Genomic DNA, 16,468 nt, shown 5'->3' with positions numbered 1-16,468 from the left:
AACAGTGGATGGGGGTTTGCGCTTGTGCAACGGTGGATGGGGAAAATTCTCGCAACAGTAGCACCTTAGAGCAGGGGTTCCCAACAAAATTTTCTCGAGGACCCCTCATCAAGCCGCTATTGTGACAAGGACCCCCATTAATTCCTAATCCTAAAATTAAAAAATGAGAGCCAAATTAAGAGTCTTTTTATATTTTATATTTATACATTTTTTACAGTTCTTCCTCTTCATCTGTAGGCCTTTGTCGTTTTAACGAACCACTTTTTAACCAATGGTCCATTTTTAACTATGCGAACTGTAGCTTCCGCGAAAAACAACGCTTTGTTTACAAACACTACTGTTTTGCAAAGAGGCAGCGCGCGCCAGGGAGGAGGGAGGGGAATGGAGAAGACAGGGTACCTGCGCAGTAGCGCACAAATGAAGCCGACGCGCGCAAAGCATCTTGGGGAGGTGAGCGTTAGTAGAATGCGTGCGCTGCCTCTTTGCAAAACAGTAGTGTTTGTAAAGCGCCACCTAACGGCATACAGCAGAACTACTGCCTCTATCTAATTCTAGTTTTGCGCTAGACTCTGCTCATGCAGGAAGCGGCCAAAACAAAAAATCTGTTATCATACGAAATATATTTAATATATTTGTTATTCTAATAGCATCTTGCGGACCCCTCTGGCATAGCTCGCGGACCCCTGGGGGTCCCCGGACCACCTGTTGGGAACCAATGCCTTAGAGAGCAACTAAGTTTGTCATTGGTACGAGCTTTCGTGTGCCTGAAGAGGTGTGCATGCACACAAAACCTCATACCAATGACAAACAGTTGGTCTCTAAAGTGCTACTGGAAGGAATTTTTAAATTCTCTCTCTCTCTCTCTCTCTCTCTCTCTCTCTCTCTCTCTCACACACACACACACACACACACACACACACAAACACAGAAAAAAACCACTTGTTTGCAGGGGAGGGAGACCGAAAGACACAAAATATCTTATGTGGGTGCTGAAAACCCCTTTTGATTTAAGGGCTCTCCGGCTTACGCATGTGCATACAAGCCGGAGGGACAGGGCAGCTCTGTGGATGGGCAGAGCTGATGCACAGGGAAGCTTTTTCCATGCATATCACCTGCCAGAGAGGCAGGACAGCATGCTGAGCTGAGGCCCTGGAAGGCTGTTAGCAGGGAGGCTGAAGAGCCTCATCGAATCCCCATTATGCCTCTGTCACATGAGAAGACGAGGAGGAGGAGGAGGAGGAAGAGGAGGAGGAGTTTGGATTTGATATCCTGCTTTATCACTACCCTGTTGTTGTCGTTTAGTCGTGTCCGACTCTTCGTGACCCCATGGACCAGAGCACGCCAGGCACTCCTGTCTTGCACTGCCTCCCGCAGTTTGGTCAAACTCATGTTCGTAGCTTCGAGAACACTGTCCAACCATCTCGTCTCTGTCACTACCCTAAGGAGTCTCAAAGCGGCTAACAATCTCCTTTCCCTTCCTCCCCCACAACTGGCACCCTGTGAGGTGGGTGGGGCTGAGAGACTTCAGAGAAGTGTGACTAGCCCAAGGTCACCCGGCAGCTGCATTTGGAGCAGCGGGGACTCGAACCCGGTTCACCAGATTACGAGTCTACTGCTCCTAACCACTACACCACACTCACTCTCGGCAGAAGACCCTCTGCAGAGCCCATAGAGGATGTCCCCTTTGCACTCCTGGGAGGGTCTTCTTGTGAGCCAGAGGCACAGCCAGGGAGAGGTGCTGGAACTGTGTTCCAGCGCCTTCCGGCTGCAAAAAAAAGCCCTTGGAGGTGTGATGTAAACTCTCTATGAGCCTGGCCCATTGCCCCTGATCCTAAACAGGTTTCATTCCCCGCACCCCCAGCCAGAAACACAAGGCCCTCAGTGATGGAAATTCTTGCAAAGCAGTGTCATGTAACCTCTCGAAATTCTGGCAGATCTTATGTAAATAGGAGAAACCTCATGGAAAAAAGGAACAAAAATACACAACATACCGTGCAATAAAACGACAACACCCAATACCTCTTCTTCCTCAGTTTAAAAGACAATAGAGTGTTTAATTACCTAAAGGCCTAGATGAAGAGGAATTTTATTGCCAGATGCCTAAAGATATGTAACGAAGGCGCCAGGCAGGTCACCTTAGGGAGAGCATTCCACCAGTGGAATCAAGTGGGAATCAGGCTATGATGAAACCATGCATGTTGAACATTAAGCTTAAAAGCTGTGGGGTTGCTGGAGTCCTTCTGCATTCATTTTCATTATTTATGATTTATGCAAAATGAAGAGAGATTGAACTTCAAGGAGCTACCGTATATTCTACAGACAACTACATAGCTAGCATTACTGTTGTGCTCACCATCAACTGTCAAAACAGAATACAGTGGTACCTTGGTTCTCAAATGGCTTGGCTCCCGAACAAATCAGCTCCCGAACGCCGAAAACCCGGAAGTAAGTGTTCCAGTTTGTGAACATTTTTTTGGAAGCCAAACGTCTGATGTGGCTTCCGCAGCTTCCGATTGAGTGCAGGAAGCTCCTGCAGCCAATCGGAAGCTGCACCTTCATTTTTGAATGGTTCCGGGATTTGAACCGGAATTCAAATTCAGTTTGATGACCAAGGTACCACTGTACTTTAAGAATTAGATGCCATCTTTACTTTTTGTCATCAGATGCTCCTTTGTATTCAGATCAGGCCTGAGTACAATAATATAGCACTTGGGGAGGAAGATGCAGCCCAGAAGCCCAGCACTGGAGGCCAACATAGAGAAGACCTGCACGGCTACCATGTATTTCCCCTTTGTGCTCAGGTAGGTGGGTACAAAGGACACCCAAACACTGCAGAAGACCAGCATGCTGAAGGTGATCAGCTTGGCTTCATTGAAGGCCCCAGGCAGATTCCTGGCTAGGAAAGCCACCGTGAAGCAGATGGCTGCCAGGAAGCCCATGTAGCCAAGGACAGTGTAGAACATGGCAACAGATCCTTCGTTGCATTGCAGGATGATCTCTCCAGCCTGGGAGTGCATGTCAGAGTCAGGGAATGGAGGAGAGGTACCCAGCCAGATGGTGCAGATGAGAACTTGGAAACTGGAACACGAAATGACAATAGAGTTGGCCAGACTTTTCCCCAGCCATCTCCTCACCTTGTTCCCTGGCTTTGTGGCCAGGAAGGCCAGAACCACAGTGATGGTTTTTGCCAAAACAGAAGAGACGGCAACCGAGAAGATGATGCTGAAGGTTGTTTGTCGGATAAGGCAAGTCACTTTCCTTGGCCTCCCAATAAAGAGGAAGGAGGAGAGAGAGGAAAGCAGAAGGGAGAAGAGGAGTATATAGGAGAGGTCCCGGTTGTTGGCTTTCACTATGGGAGTCTCCTTGTATTTAACGAGGCTTCCTAACACAATGCCTGTTGTTAAAGACAAGAATACGGTAACAGAAGTTAAGATGATCCCCAATTTTTCTTTATAAGCCAGGAAGGTGATAATCTTGGGGACACATTGATCTTTGTCCTTGTTTGGATGCTGATCTTCTGGGCATTTGGTGCAATGGTCTGCATCTGAAGGGGGAAAGAGTGGCTTCAGCATCATATACATCCAAACAAGATCTCAAAGTAGCTGTCTTATTACAGAAAAAATCAGAAACAGACTGGAAAGAGAAGTTGCTGAATTGCAACTCATTACCAAGCTTAAAACCATGGAGAAACCTGGTCTGAATAAGGACACTGGATTCTTATCTCATTATACATGATAAAGCTTTCTTTAGCTACCTCACCCCTTGCTTTTTCCTGCAAGACCAATTGCCGTTATTAACAGTTGTTAACAGTCACCAACAGGTTTACCACTCCTATCAGCTAACCACCCATTCCCACCACCCTTCTGAGTAATACCCCTCCCCACCCTCTCACTATATTCAAGGGTCTGGTGACTTCTGTTTCAGTGTACAGTGGTACCTCTACTTACAAATAACTCTACTTACGAATTTTTCTACTTACAAATGGAGCTCTGTCCGCCATCTTGGATGTGGTTTAGATAGGATTTTTTCTACTTACGAATTTTTAGATAGGGTTGCTTCGACTTACAATTTTTTTTCTCCCAATGCATTCCTATGGGATTCAACTTACATTTTTTTTTGACTTACAAATGTGTGTTCGGAACACATTAAATTCGTAAGTAGAGGTACCACTGTATCTGAGGAAGTGTGCATGCACACGAAACCTCATGCCTATGACAAACTTAGTTGGTCTCTAAGGTGCTACTGGAAGGATTTTTTTTATTTTGTTTTGACTACATCAGACCAACACGGCTACCTACCTGTAACCAAACAATCTGTTCAATTACTTTTTGGGGGGCAAAGATTCTTATGGGGGAGATGGCACCTGTTTATTAGGGAAGGGGAGGCAAGATTCTTTATACAGTGGTACCTCTACTTACGAATTTAATGCGTTCCAAACGCACATTTGTAAGTCAAAAAAATTTGTAAGTCGAATCCCATAGGAATGCAATGGGAGAAAAAATTCGTAAGTAGAAGCAACCCTATCTAAAAATTCATAAGTAGAAAAAATCCTATCTAAACCGCATTCAAGATGGCAGATGGAGCTCCATTCGTAAGTAGAAACAGCCTATGCGTCCAGCCGGGTCCCGGGGGTTAGCGTGCGCGCGCTGAAGCTCCAGCCAGGTCCCAGGGCTTTGCCGCGGCTCCTGCAAGCTGCCGCGGCTTCAGCTGTGCGTCCAGCCGGGTCCCGGGGGTTAGTGTGCGCGCGCTGAAGCGTCAGCCAGCCGGGTCTCAGGGCTTCGCCGCAGCTCCTGCAAGCTGCCGCGGCTCCAGTTCTCCATCCAGCCGGGTCCCGGGGGTTAGCGCGCGCGCGCTGACGCTCCAGCCGGGTCCCAGGGCTTTGCCGCGGCTCCCGGGGGTTAGCGTGCACGCTCTGAGGCTCTTGCCGGGTCCCAGGGCTTCACACAGGGGACACCGAGGCTCCTGCTGCGTCCCGCGGCTTCGCCTCTCGTTCGGTCGGGGCTTTGCGATAGTGCTTATTTTCGGGGTATGTCTTATTTTTCGCCAACCCTTTGAAATCCTGTCATGGCTTATTTTTTTGGGATAACTTAAAATATGAGAAACACGGTAAGTAGAGGTACCACTGTAAATGCTCAGACGTGTTTTTAGAATCTTCACAGAAAGTCTCTCTGAATGATTCTTCACCCTATTTATATTCTCCTAAGGAATTTCCTATCCTTTCACTCACCTTCCTCAGTGGAGATCATCCCTTCTGCACATGGAGCACAAGTATAGCAGCAATGTGGTTGTCCTTCTTGAACCACCTTGGTATATCCCGGCAGACAGCTTTTGCTACACCTGGAGAGAGGCACAGTCTAACCATGCAGAGAAGAAGGTTCATCAAGGGTGAAGTGTTAGGAGCATCTGTGCCTAAGGAGTACTGAAGGGGATCTCACTGAGCCCATGAGCCTTTTTTCCAGGGAAGCACTTTTGATGCAAAACAGCATGGAAAGGAAACCTCTTTGGTGTGTCTGCTTGCTTGTTTCAACATTTATACCTATCATTTCTAAAGAAACTTATGCTCAAGGCAATGGACAGAATAGGCAAAAACAATGGCAGAATAATAGCTAAAACAGAATGCAGCAATGAAACACACTGATAAAGAGCAGTGATTAAATAGACCATCACCTGACAAGGCTAACTTAAAAAATGTCTCCTGAATTATTATTATTTACATTTTTTCCTAAGAGTTCTGGGTCCTGGGAAAGAACACTACATTGTGGTAAAGAGCCTTTATCCCTTCTACCACTGTATTAATACTGTGACTATTGTTACTAGTAATATTAACACCACCTTTCTCCCAATTAACTAAAAAGAAAAGTATTGTATCCACCCCTAAAAACAACCTTGTGTGCTATGCTATGCAGAGATACTGTAACTAGCCCAAGGTCACCCAGTGAGGTTTGTTTTGGCTGAGCAGAGATTTGGAATATGATTTCCCAAGTACTACCCCCTACACAATTTTTGGCATCAGAGGTCAGAACCCAAGTAAAGTCTACATTATACTTGTGAGCCACTGGGCCCATAACCTGTTATACTGGGTCCACAACCTGTTCCTGATATCATGTCACACCTTAACCAGTGTGGTCAGCAGATTACCTGCACCTCCAGCAGCATCATAGCTGCTAAGTCTCCCGTTTTCCCCGGGAAATCCCCGTTTTTCCAGCTGTTCCTAGCTGAAAAAAACAGATTTTTTTTGTTTCCCCCTGGTTTATTCTGGTGCGGCAGCCATTTTGGAACTGGGCCGAGCATGCTCAGAAGTGACTTTTGATGCTGCTCTGCCCAGTTCCAAAATGGCTGCAGTGCGACTTCTGGCGCAGCGGCCATTTTGGAACTGGGCAAAGCAGCATCAAAAGTCACTTCTGAGCATGCTCCACCCAGTTCCAAAATGGCGGCAGCGCTATTCTGGTCTGCTATTTCCGGCCCGGTCCCTTATTTCTCTGACAGCAACTTGGCAGGTATGAGCAGCATATTCCAGCAGAACAACAGAGTATGCTTGCTCTCCAGTTGTCAGCCTTTTTCAGAGTGCATGGTTAAGAAAATTCATTGCCCATATAGTTCAGTTCAAAGTGTAAAGTATTTAAAGACAAGTATAAACATGCCAACCTAGCAGTTTGAAAGCACATCAAAGTTCAAGTAGATAAATAGGTACCACTAAAGCAGGAAGGTAAACAGCGTTTCCGTGTGCTGCTCTGGTTTGCCAGAAGCGGCTTTGTCATGCTGGCCACATGACCCGGAAGTTGTAGGCTGGCTCTTTCGGCCAATAACACGAGATGAGCGCCGCAACCCCAGAGTCAGCCATGACTGTACCTCATGGTCAGGGGTCCCTTTACCTTTACCTATAAACACGGTTTCTAAATAAACTTAAGAGATTCTGGTGCATCACAAAATATGAAGAGCTGTTCCCAGCACAGCACATTATTCAATGGAATATTTTTGAAAAGGATTTTAGTTGAAGTTCCATATAAAGTAAAAGGTAAAGGACCCCTGACAGTTAAGTCCAGTCGCGAATGACTGTGGGGTTGCGGCGCTCATCTCGCTTTACTGGCTGAGGGAGCTGGCGTTTGTCTGCAGACAGTTTTCCCGGGTCATGTGGCCAGCATGACTAAGCCGCTTCTGGCAAACCAGAACAGCACATGGAAACGCCGTTTACCTTCCCACCGGAGCAGTACCTATTTATCTGCTTGCACTTTGACGTGCTTTCAAACTGCTAGGTGGGCAGGAGCTGGGACCGAGCAACAGGAGCTCACCCCGTTGCAGGGATTTGAACCGCCGACTTTCTGATTGGCAAGCCCTAGGCTCAGTGGTTTAGACCACAGCGCCACCCGTGTCCCCTCCCGCGTCCATATAAAGTACTAAGTACTAATTGGATTTTAATATTTGTCATGTGACATAAGGAGTCTCATACCTTGTTAAACTGTTGGGGCCAGACAATGGCTTCTGCATTAATGATAAACTTTATGTCAGGGGAGGCTCCCCTCTCTATGCTCCCAATTTTCCCTCTAACACGAGACTTATTGGGGAACATAATCCAGTTCTCAATATTGTAGTTGCCTGGCAGCTCTCCATTCTCATCCAAATATAGCCTGCCCATTGAAGTATTCAGAAATGGGATTTCTCTTAAAAAAAGGTGGAGCTGAAATGGAAAGGATATAGCAGCATTAAGGAAATATAAAACTATACTGACTACCTCAGCATTGCTCACTTTGAGCTGTTACGAATTGGGGCCAGGGGTGGACTTTGGTCTTCCCAATTTCAGTAGCACCCTGTGCAAGCCCAAAATTTGGTGCCCCTCACTTCTCACCTTCCATTCTGCATGTGCAGTTTAGTTGTGATGGCCTATAGCACACTCCTTGGCTCAGTGCCCAGCACAGGGCGAACCAGTTACATTGCCCCCAAATCTGCCTCTGATAGCTCAACTAAACTGCATGCCTTTTTCAGGCATTCTATTTACTTACCGGTACCCAGGTGGCGCTGTGGGTTAAACCACAGAGTCTAGGGCTTGCTGATCAGAAGGTCGGCAGTTCGAATCCCTGCAACGGGGTGAGCTCCCGTTGCTCGGTCCCAGCTCCTGCCCACCTAGCAGTTCGAAAGCACATCAAAGTGCAAGTAGATAAATAGGGACTGCTCCAGCGGGAAGGCAAACAGCGTTTCCGTGCGCTGCTCTGGTTCGCCAGAAGCAGCTTAGTCATGCTGGCCACATGACCCGGAAGCTGTCTGCGGACAAATGCTGGCTCCCTCGGCCTACAGAGTGAGATGAGCGCCGCAACCCCAGAGTCAGACATGACTGGACCTGATGGTCAGGGGCCCCTTTACCTTTACCTTACTTACTTACTTCCTAACTTAAAAAACCCATTTATAGACCACATTTTATATAAAATCACAAATCTTTTTACGCAGTAAGTTCATTACACAAAAGAAAGGTTAGATCTTTATATAATACATTTAGCATTTAGATATATTTTGTATTTTTTGTATCTGCTTGAACATATGTTCTCCAGAGCCAGCCCATCCCCCACACACTCTGGATAACCCTGATGTTCTCCAGATCCCCAGCGGGGGACTGTGAGGGATAAACACCCAGTGCCTGAGCCAAAGTCTCCCTACATCTGAAACATAATAAAGATGTGGCCAATTTTAATCCCATAGCACGTTGCCTTGAGTCATTATTCCACTCGGGGGCCGCCCAGGGTTTGGGGCACTCCGCCTGTCCGTGCAATATAAATTTCCTTGGGCATGGTGGAGAAAGCATTACACTGGGAAAAGAGTTCCCATATAAGCATAATGAGCAATTATTATTTTTTACCTCTACCAAGAGCCTCAAGAATTGGATTTGCCTCAGAAATGGGTCTCATTTGTACCATAAATTTGATATCACATTTGGGTCAATGTAGTGCCATTTGCAGAAAGGGAGAGAAAATACCTGCCATGGCTGTAGCCTTTGATGTTCCAACCTGTCTCCTCCACCAGCCACCAACATCCACTTTGATGTAGCTGAATAGGCAGCATTTAAGGCATGTGCCACAGCTTGGACATTGAAATAAGTGATGTAGCTGTCTTGAGACAGGGCTCTCTCCAGCTCCTCTTGGGGCAGCGTCTCCAGTTTCTTGTTCTCTGTGCATCTTCTCCAACCTTTCACAGACATCACATGTTTCGAATATGAACAATGAAATGCTTTCTGCCAGAAGTGATGAAGAATATAGGAAGATGGCTTATAGTAGTCACGCTTAGTCCTTTCCCCCATCTTCATTATGAAGGACAAAGACCCATGGATGTGCTGGAATAAATTAGGAGGATAAGATAAAAACACATTGATGTCCTTTAAACCTATTGTGATCCAGATTTTTGGCCCAATTTGTCCCCCAAGTGCTTCTTGTAGTGCCATGATTGGAACCCACCCCATGCGAGTATTTTCATAGTAAACAAATACGCCCAGTTGTCTCCATAGGACAAATGGTTCATTCAAACTGAACATTCGATACGGATTCTTTTCTGGAATTCTTTTTGATAGAGCAATGCAAATCCCATTGCTGATCATCGGAGGTGTCAAGCCACTTATAAATCTTTCTGCGTCATCATTCTCTGGAGCTAAGAGGCCAATCCATGTCCATCTGAAATGCAGGAGCAACTTGATAATACCCAAGTATTGACTTTCTTCTTTGGGGACCATTCGGTACAGAAAAGGGAACTGAGTTTTATCATCAAGAACTTGAGGAACCAACCCATAACTGATCTAGCAAGGAAAGGAAAAGATTGGTGTTTTGTTTTGCTTCCAGGATAAGGACAAGATATTTATTAACCTGAAATGATTAATATCTAACAACATTTCTGCTGGCTGTGACTAACTGGAGTTATTCCACAAAATCTGGATGATGCTAGGTTGGTGAAGGCTGGATTTTTTTTTTGGGGGGGAAAAGAGCCCTGAATTTTTCCATACTTTTCTCACTTTTTGATGTTCTTTCTTCCCATTCCCTTCATACCTGTGGGATTTTGTAGATGCCTGACATGGCAGAAATCTCTTTTGAGAGTACAGAATTGGCCCCCTCCAGAACAGCTAGAAGGTTATTCCAATTCCTGCAATTATAGTTGGGAATGTTCCTCCCGCCACTTGCAACCAGGTCTAGCATGGCATCAGAAGTAATCCTTGCATCAAAATAGTTCTCATAGAGATTGTAGCCCAGGGTGATGTTGGGTAAGAACTGGGGGTTGTGGTTTATCTCCTGGATGGTGAACAAGAACGACAAGATGTGCCAGTGAAACCGAGATGATGGACTGCAAAAATTAAAGCAATTAAAAACTGTCAAGCAGCTTATCAGCATTTAATGAAAAGAAAATTTCACATCTAAGGGGCTTTTTAGGCAACATGGATCTCGTAATTGCTGTCCCCAAAATAATTGTCTTCATGTTGGTGTGAGAGGGACATATCCTTTTTGTAAGATGAAAACTCATGGACCACTTTAGAATAAAAATGGAGAAATTCATGCTTCCTTGCAGCAGAGGAAAAGTACACGTCTTGAAAAAAGAAAATTAATAACTTTAAATCATGAAATTTATACAGAGGCTGCAGTTTATTCCTTGGTCTTCGTTGTTTCAAAGGGCTGTTTCATAAGTTCCACTTTGTTAAAACAGATAACTTTGTCCATACTCTAGAAGGGGAATAAGGCTGCAACCCCAAATCCATATACTTGGTAGGAAGCTCTATTCAATCAATTGGACTTAGGACTCATTCATACTTCTGTTTATCCCCTGTCTAGAAAGCATGGGTCTAAGAGATTTTCTGCTGACCCGTGTTTTACTTTGAGCTGTTTATGGTTTATCCCACTGCTTTCCTCAGGAAAGCCCTCTGTTTACCGCTGAATCACAACGAACGTCAATCTGCAAAACAAACAAACAAACAAACAAACAAACACCAATTGATGTTTGTTCTGATCCAACAGTAAACAGTAGGCGTTCCTGGGGGGAAGTAGATGGTGAAGTGCGGTCTTTTTTCCAGGAGGAACTTGCTAGAACTCACTTCTGGCACCTCTCACCTCTGCCATTCTAAGAGGAAGAGAAAGGCATTCTTGGTGAATTCTTGGAAAAATAGCACTGGATAAAGGTGGACAAGCCCTTGCTTTTCAGTAGACATAGTCAGCATTGTGCTGTAAGTCAGCTTGGCAGTCGAGCCCTTCAGTGAAACAAACCACCAGGAGGCTAGAAAGACTTCTTGTGCCCCTTCCTTCAGTCTCCCTTGTATGACTGAAATTAGCTGAGGGGCAGAGCAGCGAGGGGAAGTTTTAGGCATGTGGGCAGGGCCGGTGCTAGGGTTTTTTGTGCCCTAGGCAAGATAACCTTCTAGCGCCCCCCCATTAATTAAAAATTAAAATAAAAATAAAAATAAGATAAAATAAAAAATAGGAAAAATAAAAATAAAAAATAGAAAAAATTAAAAAAGTAGAAAATAAAATAAAATAAAAAACAGCTGAGAGGCGCAGCGAGGTGGCCCCAGGCTCGCGCTCCCCGCGCACCTCTGGAGCACCTGAGCCGCTCAACAGGTGACAGGTGCAGTGGAGGTGGCCCCAGGCAGCACCGGGGTGGGGGTGGGGGCGGGGGCGGCGTCAGGCAGGCTGGCCAGCGCTCCCTCCATTTTGATGCCCTAGGCAGCTGCCTAGTTCGCCTAAATGGACGCGCCGGCCCTGGATGTGGGTTGATGCCCAAAGCCAGTCTAGGTCCTTAGATGCATTGCATTTGCTTAAGCTTGTGATTGTGTATCTTATTTTGGACCTGGGGATTGGGAATTCTTGTATAGAACCTAGTTGGGGAAAAAATATTTCTTCAAACTAACATTGCATCCAGCTATAAAGGAGAGACCTGAAGAAGGGGAGCTACCCTGCCAGTCATTTTTATTCTGAGGGAACTGTTCTCTCATCTGTTAGTCCCAGGTCTGTCCTTAGAAAATAAGAACAAAATAAGAGCTTCCTTGATAAGGTCAAGGGAGCTGTGCAGCCCAGAATCCTGTTCCCAGAGTGGCCAAACAAATGTGTGAATTCTTATGAGGAACGGCTTAGGGAGCTGGGTATGTTTAGCTGGAGAAGAGAAGGTTAAGGGGTGATATGATAGCCATGTTCATATATATAAAAGGATGTCATATAGAGGAGGGAGAAAGGTTGTTTTCTGCTGCTCCAGAGAAGCAGACACAGAGCAATGGATTGAAACTACAAGAAAGAAGATTCCACCTGAACATTAGGAAGAACTTCCTGAAAGTAAGAACTGTTCGGCACTGGAATTTGCTGCCAAGGAGTGTGGTGGAGTCTCCTTCTTTGGAGGTCTTTAAGTGGAGGCTTGACAGCCATCTGTCAGGGATGGTGTTTCCTGCTTGGCAGGGGGCTGGACTGTATGACCCTTGTGGCATCTTCCAACTCTATAATTCTATGATTCCCCTAAATCTGCCTCTGCAGCATGGCCAATGTTCAAGGATAATAAGATATTATCCTCCAACAATATCTGGATTGCTACAGCTTCCCCTTTCCAGGCTATTTTCTTGGTAAACAGGAAACATGGGAGGCAGAGAAGCATAACACCCACCTGCACATAATTACTTACACATCAAACCTGGCGAATGGAGGCTGGGAAAAATTGTATGGATGCTGTTCAGAGAAATATTTTGGAGATATGATCCCACTGATGAGGAAGTCTCCAGGCCGGTAATAATTGTGTGCTTCATTTTCTTCCCTGATCAGATTCAAGGGGCATTTTGTCCTTAGGTCCCCAAAGACTCCATGGGGCATTAGCAGAAGAAGTAGCAACAGCAGCAGCAGAAGCAGGGATCTCATTCTGGCTCTGCTTCCTACACGTTTCTTGTGAGTGGATCCTCTCACCTCCTGAACCAGCTAATCAGAAGAAGACAGAACGTCTTGCAAGACCAAAGCTGCACCACCAATAAGGGTGTTCAGCTATGGCTTCAGAGCCATATCCCATATCCCACATCCCTTCTGTCCGTTCTCACTCAGTGTGTCTCTGACACAGGAGATGTTCTGTATATCGTATTTCCAAGGCACAGTAAGTAACATCACACTGATCTTGATTCTAATGTTTAGACAGTTTCCCAAAATGTCTCTTGAGCTTTGGCAAGAATGAGGATAGATCACTATGATTTCATAATGATAAGGGGAATAAGGTTCACCTCTGTAATACACTGGCTTGAGGAGCAGGTGCAGAGGTGTAGAAAAACATGTCTGCAAGAAAGCACAGATGTTTATCCAAAATTTGACATGAGTTGAAGGCTGGGGGGAGTTGGCCTGGACTTTGATGATGGGAATCTGGACATTCTGATGGAGGATACCAAAGGTCCACCTAATTTGGTATTCGGCTTCCCACAGTAGCCCAGACTCCTAGATCCTTTTTACACAGATCCTTTTTACTAGATCCTTCTCGGTAGTGGCACCCACCCTGTGGAACGCCCTCCCACCAGATGTCAAAATAAAAATAAAAATAACTACCAGACTTTTAGAGGGCATCTGAAGGCAGCCCTGTTTAGGGAAGCTTTTAATCTTTAAGAAATTAGTATATTCTAATATTTCTGTTGGAAGCCGCCCGGAGGGGCTGGGGAAACCCAGCCAGATGGGTGGGGTATAAATAATTATTATTATTATTATTATTATTATTATTATTATTACACATACACCTGGCAAGCCAGGTGTCCCCCATCTTATATTTGTAACCTTACATTTGTCCCTATTGAAATTCATTTTGCTAGTTTGGGCCTAGTTCTCCAATCTGTTAAGGTCATCTTGAATCCCAATTCTGTCTTCTGCGGCATTAGCTACCCTTGCCCTACTCTTAAATTCCTGGATCATATCTCCTGTGTCTTGGGTCTGCAGATGAGGTTCTACCAATAATTTGCAGAAAAATGAATTCTTCCTTGCGTACAAGTATTAACCAATCTTTATTATTACCATCACAGATCAGCCACTAAGTTACAATATAATTTGCAATTTTCAGGCCAGGAGAAGAACATAAGGAATTAAAATCAGAGCAAAAGACAAGGATATAGGTGGGCATTGTTACACCTTCACATTCAATTTATAGTTAGAACAGATTACTGATTGCTAGTATGGTTGTAAAGAGATTTAACCATTCAATTCCCAGTTATCCATTATGATGCATGTAATTTAGCCACTCGTGGGTGAAGTCTGACAAAAGGAGGGAGGAATAAAAATTATCATATCTGTCTAGGAATTTTGTTCAGATGGGTGTAATATATAAGGAGTGAATTCCTTCATAGTATGAATAGTATACTGTTGTACTATGTGCTCAACCATTTCCACACCCAATTAACAAGATCTGGCATGTTGGTTAAAGAGTGTGTGTGAACATCTCCCATCCAAAGAGCACATGGAAAGGCGTCAAAATGGGCCAAAGTCAAATTCTAAAGCTTAATCTGCTGGAAGAAAGCTTTTGCTACAATTTCCCTGAGTCATACAGCGTAAAAGGATAATCTGCCTCAGATGAGGATTAGCAGCATAAAAGCCAACGTGGCTAATCAGGTATCTAGTGGGAATCAGGGAGTGACAAAACAGTTATTATACATTCATTTTCATAATTCATAATTCATGCAAAACAAAGAGAGCTATATGGAGCTATAATCTGAAGACTACAGGTTCACAGTGCTACTCATTGTCAACCTGGAATGTTTCAAGCTTTAGATGTCATCTTAAATTTCTCTTGTCAGATGCTGCTTTGTATTCAGATCAGGCCTAAGTCCAATAATGTAGCACTTGGGAACAAAGAAGCAGTCCAGAAGCCCAGCACTGGAGGCCAAGATAGAGAAAACCTGCACAGCTACCATGTACTTCCCCTTGGTGCTCAGGTAGGTGGGCCGAAAGACACCCAAACACTGCAGAAGACCAGCATGCTGAAGGTGATCAGCTTGGCTTTGTTGAAGGACCCAGGTAGCTTCTTGGCCAGGAAAGCCACCATGAAGGAGATGGCAGCCAGGAAGCCCATGTATCCGAGGGCAATGTAAAACACGGCAACAGTTCCTGCATTACATTTCAAGGTTATCTCTCCAGGCTGGAAGTGCATTTCAGAGACTGGGAATGGGGGAGCGATGCCCAGCCAGATAGTACAGATGACAACTTGGACACTGGAGCAGGCAATGACAATGAAATTGGCCAGACTCTACCCCAGCCATCTCCTCACAGTGATGGCTTTGGCCAGCACAGAAGAGACAGCAAATGAAAATATGATGCTGAAGGCTGTTTGTTGGAGAAGGCAGGTCCCTTTCCTTGGCCAGCCGATGAACAGGAAGGAGGACAAAAAAGAAAGCAGGAGGGAGAGGAGGAGGATGTAGGAGAGGTTCCGGTTGTTGGCTTTCACTATGGGAGTTTCCTTGTATGGGTGGCGCTGTGGGTTAAACCATAGAGGCTAGGGCTTGCTGATCAGAAGGTTGGCGGTTTGAATCCGTGACGGGGTGAGCTCCTGTTGCTCGGTCCTAGCTCCTGCCAACCTAGCAGTTCGAAAGCACCTCAAAGTGCAAGTAGATAAATAGGTACCACTACAGCGGGAAGGTAAACGGCGTTTCCATGTGCTGCTCTGGTTCACCAGAAGCGGCTTTGTCATGCTGGCCACATGACTTGGAAGCTGTACGCCGGCTCCCTTGGCCAATAATGCGAGATGAGCGCCGCAACCCCAGAGTCGGTCACAACTGGACCTAATGGTCAGGGGTCCCTTTACCCTTTACTTTTACTAACACAATGCCTGTTGTTAAAGATAAAGAAAGGGCAGTGGAAACTAAGATGATACCCAAATGTTCTTTATAAAGCTAGGAAAGTGATAAACTTGGGGACACATCAATCTCTCTTTTTGCTTGGATGCTGATCTTCTGGGCAACATTCTGCATCTAAGGAAGAGAAAAAGAGTATCAGGGTATTATTTGGTTTTCAAAAAGATGTTGAAGTGGTTGAGGTCAAGGAGTAAGACAGTTGAATAAGGAAAGTATGTGGGGAGGGGGAAGCTTGTTCAATTGCTTATTGAAGATTTACATTTGTATCCTGCCTTTCTTCTGAGGAGATAGTGGTTTTCCTCAGTTTTTATTACCAAAACAACCTTGTGCTGTAGGACAAAGCTTTGATGCAGTGACTTCCCCACAGAGGTGTGTCTGTCCAGCAACTTCACCATACTTTTTTTTTTGCCTAAGAATAAAGACACACCTATTTACATTGACCTGTCACAGTTTATTATTATTTGATTGTTTGTTTTTACATTTATCCACTACCTTTCCTCCAAAAGGCTCGAGGTAGTGTACATGAATATCCTCCTGCCCTTTTTATATTTATTATTTTAAATCTCCGCTGCAGTTACACCTGTGGTGTAGAGAATGTAAAGGTTCCTTCATTAGTTCTACTTGCTGAAAGTTTTTTTTTTTAAATGACATTTTACTATGTTTTTA

The 16,468-nt window shown here is 45.0% G+C and overlaps 1 protein-coding gene across 2 annotated transcripts; it reads right to left on the bottom strand.

Moving 5' to 3' along the window:
* Positions 1-2,633: 2,633 nt before the first annotated feature.
* Positions 2,634-12,851, bottom strand: LOC148687190 (vomeronasal type-2 receptor 26-like). 2 transcript variants are annotated; one of them, XM_088663751.1, is made up of 6 exons: positions 12,622-12,851; positions 10,020-10,311; positions 8,963-9,772; positions 7,448-7,675; positions 5,228-5,354; positions 2,634-3,544 (listed from the first exon to the last, which is right to left on the bottom strand). In XM_088663751.1, the coding sequence occupies exons 1-6, from the start codon at positions 12,849-12,851 to the stop codon at positions 2,634-2,636; spliced, it is 2,598 nt and encodes an 865-aa protein (XP_088519877.1). The 2 variants fall into 2 exon arrangements, with proteins under 2 accessions (XP_088519877.1, XP_088519878.1); XM_088663752.1 differs by having other exon boundaries at positions 12,631-12,767.
* Between the last annotated feature and the right edge of the window lie 3,617 nt (positions 12,852-16,468).

The sequence above is a fragment of the Zootoca vivipara genome, chromosome 2, assembly GCF_965207765.1.
Source record: "Zootoca vivipara chromosome 2, rZooViv2.hap1.1, whole genome shotgun sequence".
Taxonomy (NCBI): domain Eukaryota; kingdom Metazoa; phylum Chordata; class Lepidosauria; order Squamata; family Lacertidae; genus Zootoca; species Zootoca vivipara.
This window is presented reverse-complemented; position numbering and strand designations above follow the sequence as displayed.

Coding starts and splice junctions, on each gene's coding strand:
- LOC148687190 (XM_088663751.1), bottom strand. CDS start 12,851: ATGAGATCCCTGCTTCTGCTGCTGCTGTTGCTACTTCTTCTGCTAATG. Junction 10,312..12,621: donor CCATTCGCCAGGTTTGATGT/GTAAGTAATTAT, acceptor TAATTTTTGCAG/TCCATCATCTCGGTTTCACT. Junction 5,355..7,447: donor GGCCCCAACAGTTTAACAAG/GTATGAGACTCC, acceptor CTGCATGGTTAG/ACTGTGCCTCTCTCCAGGTG.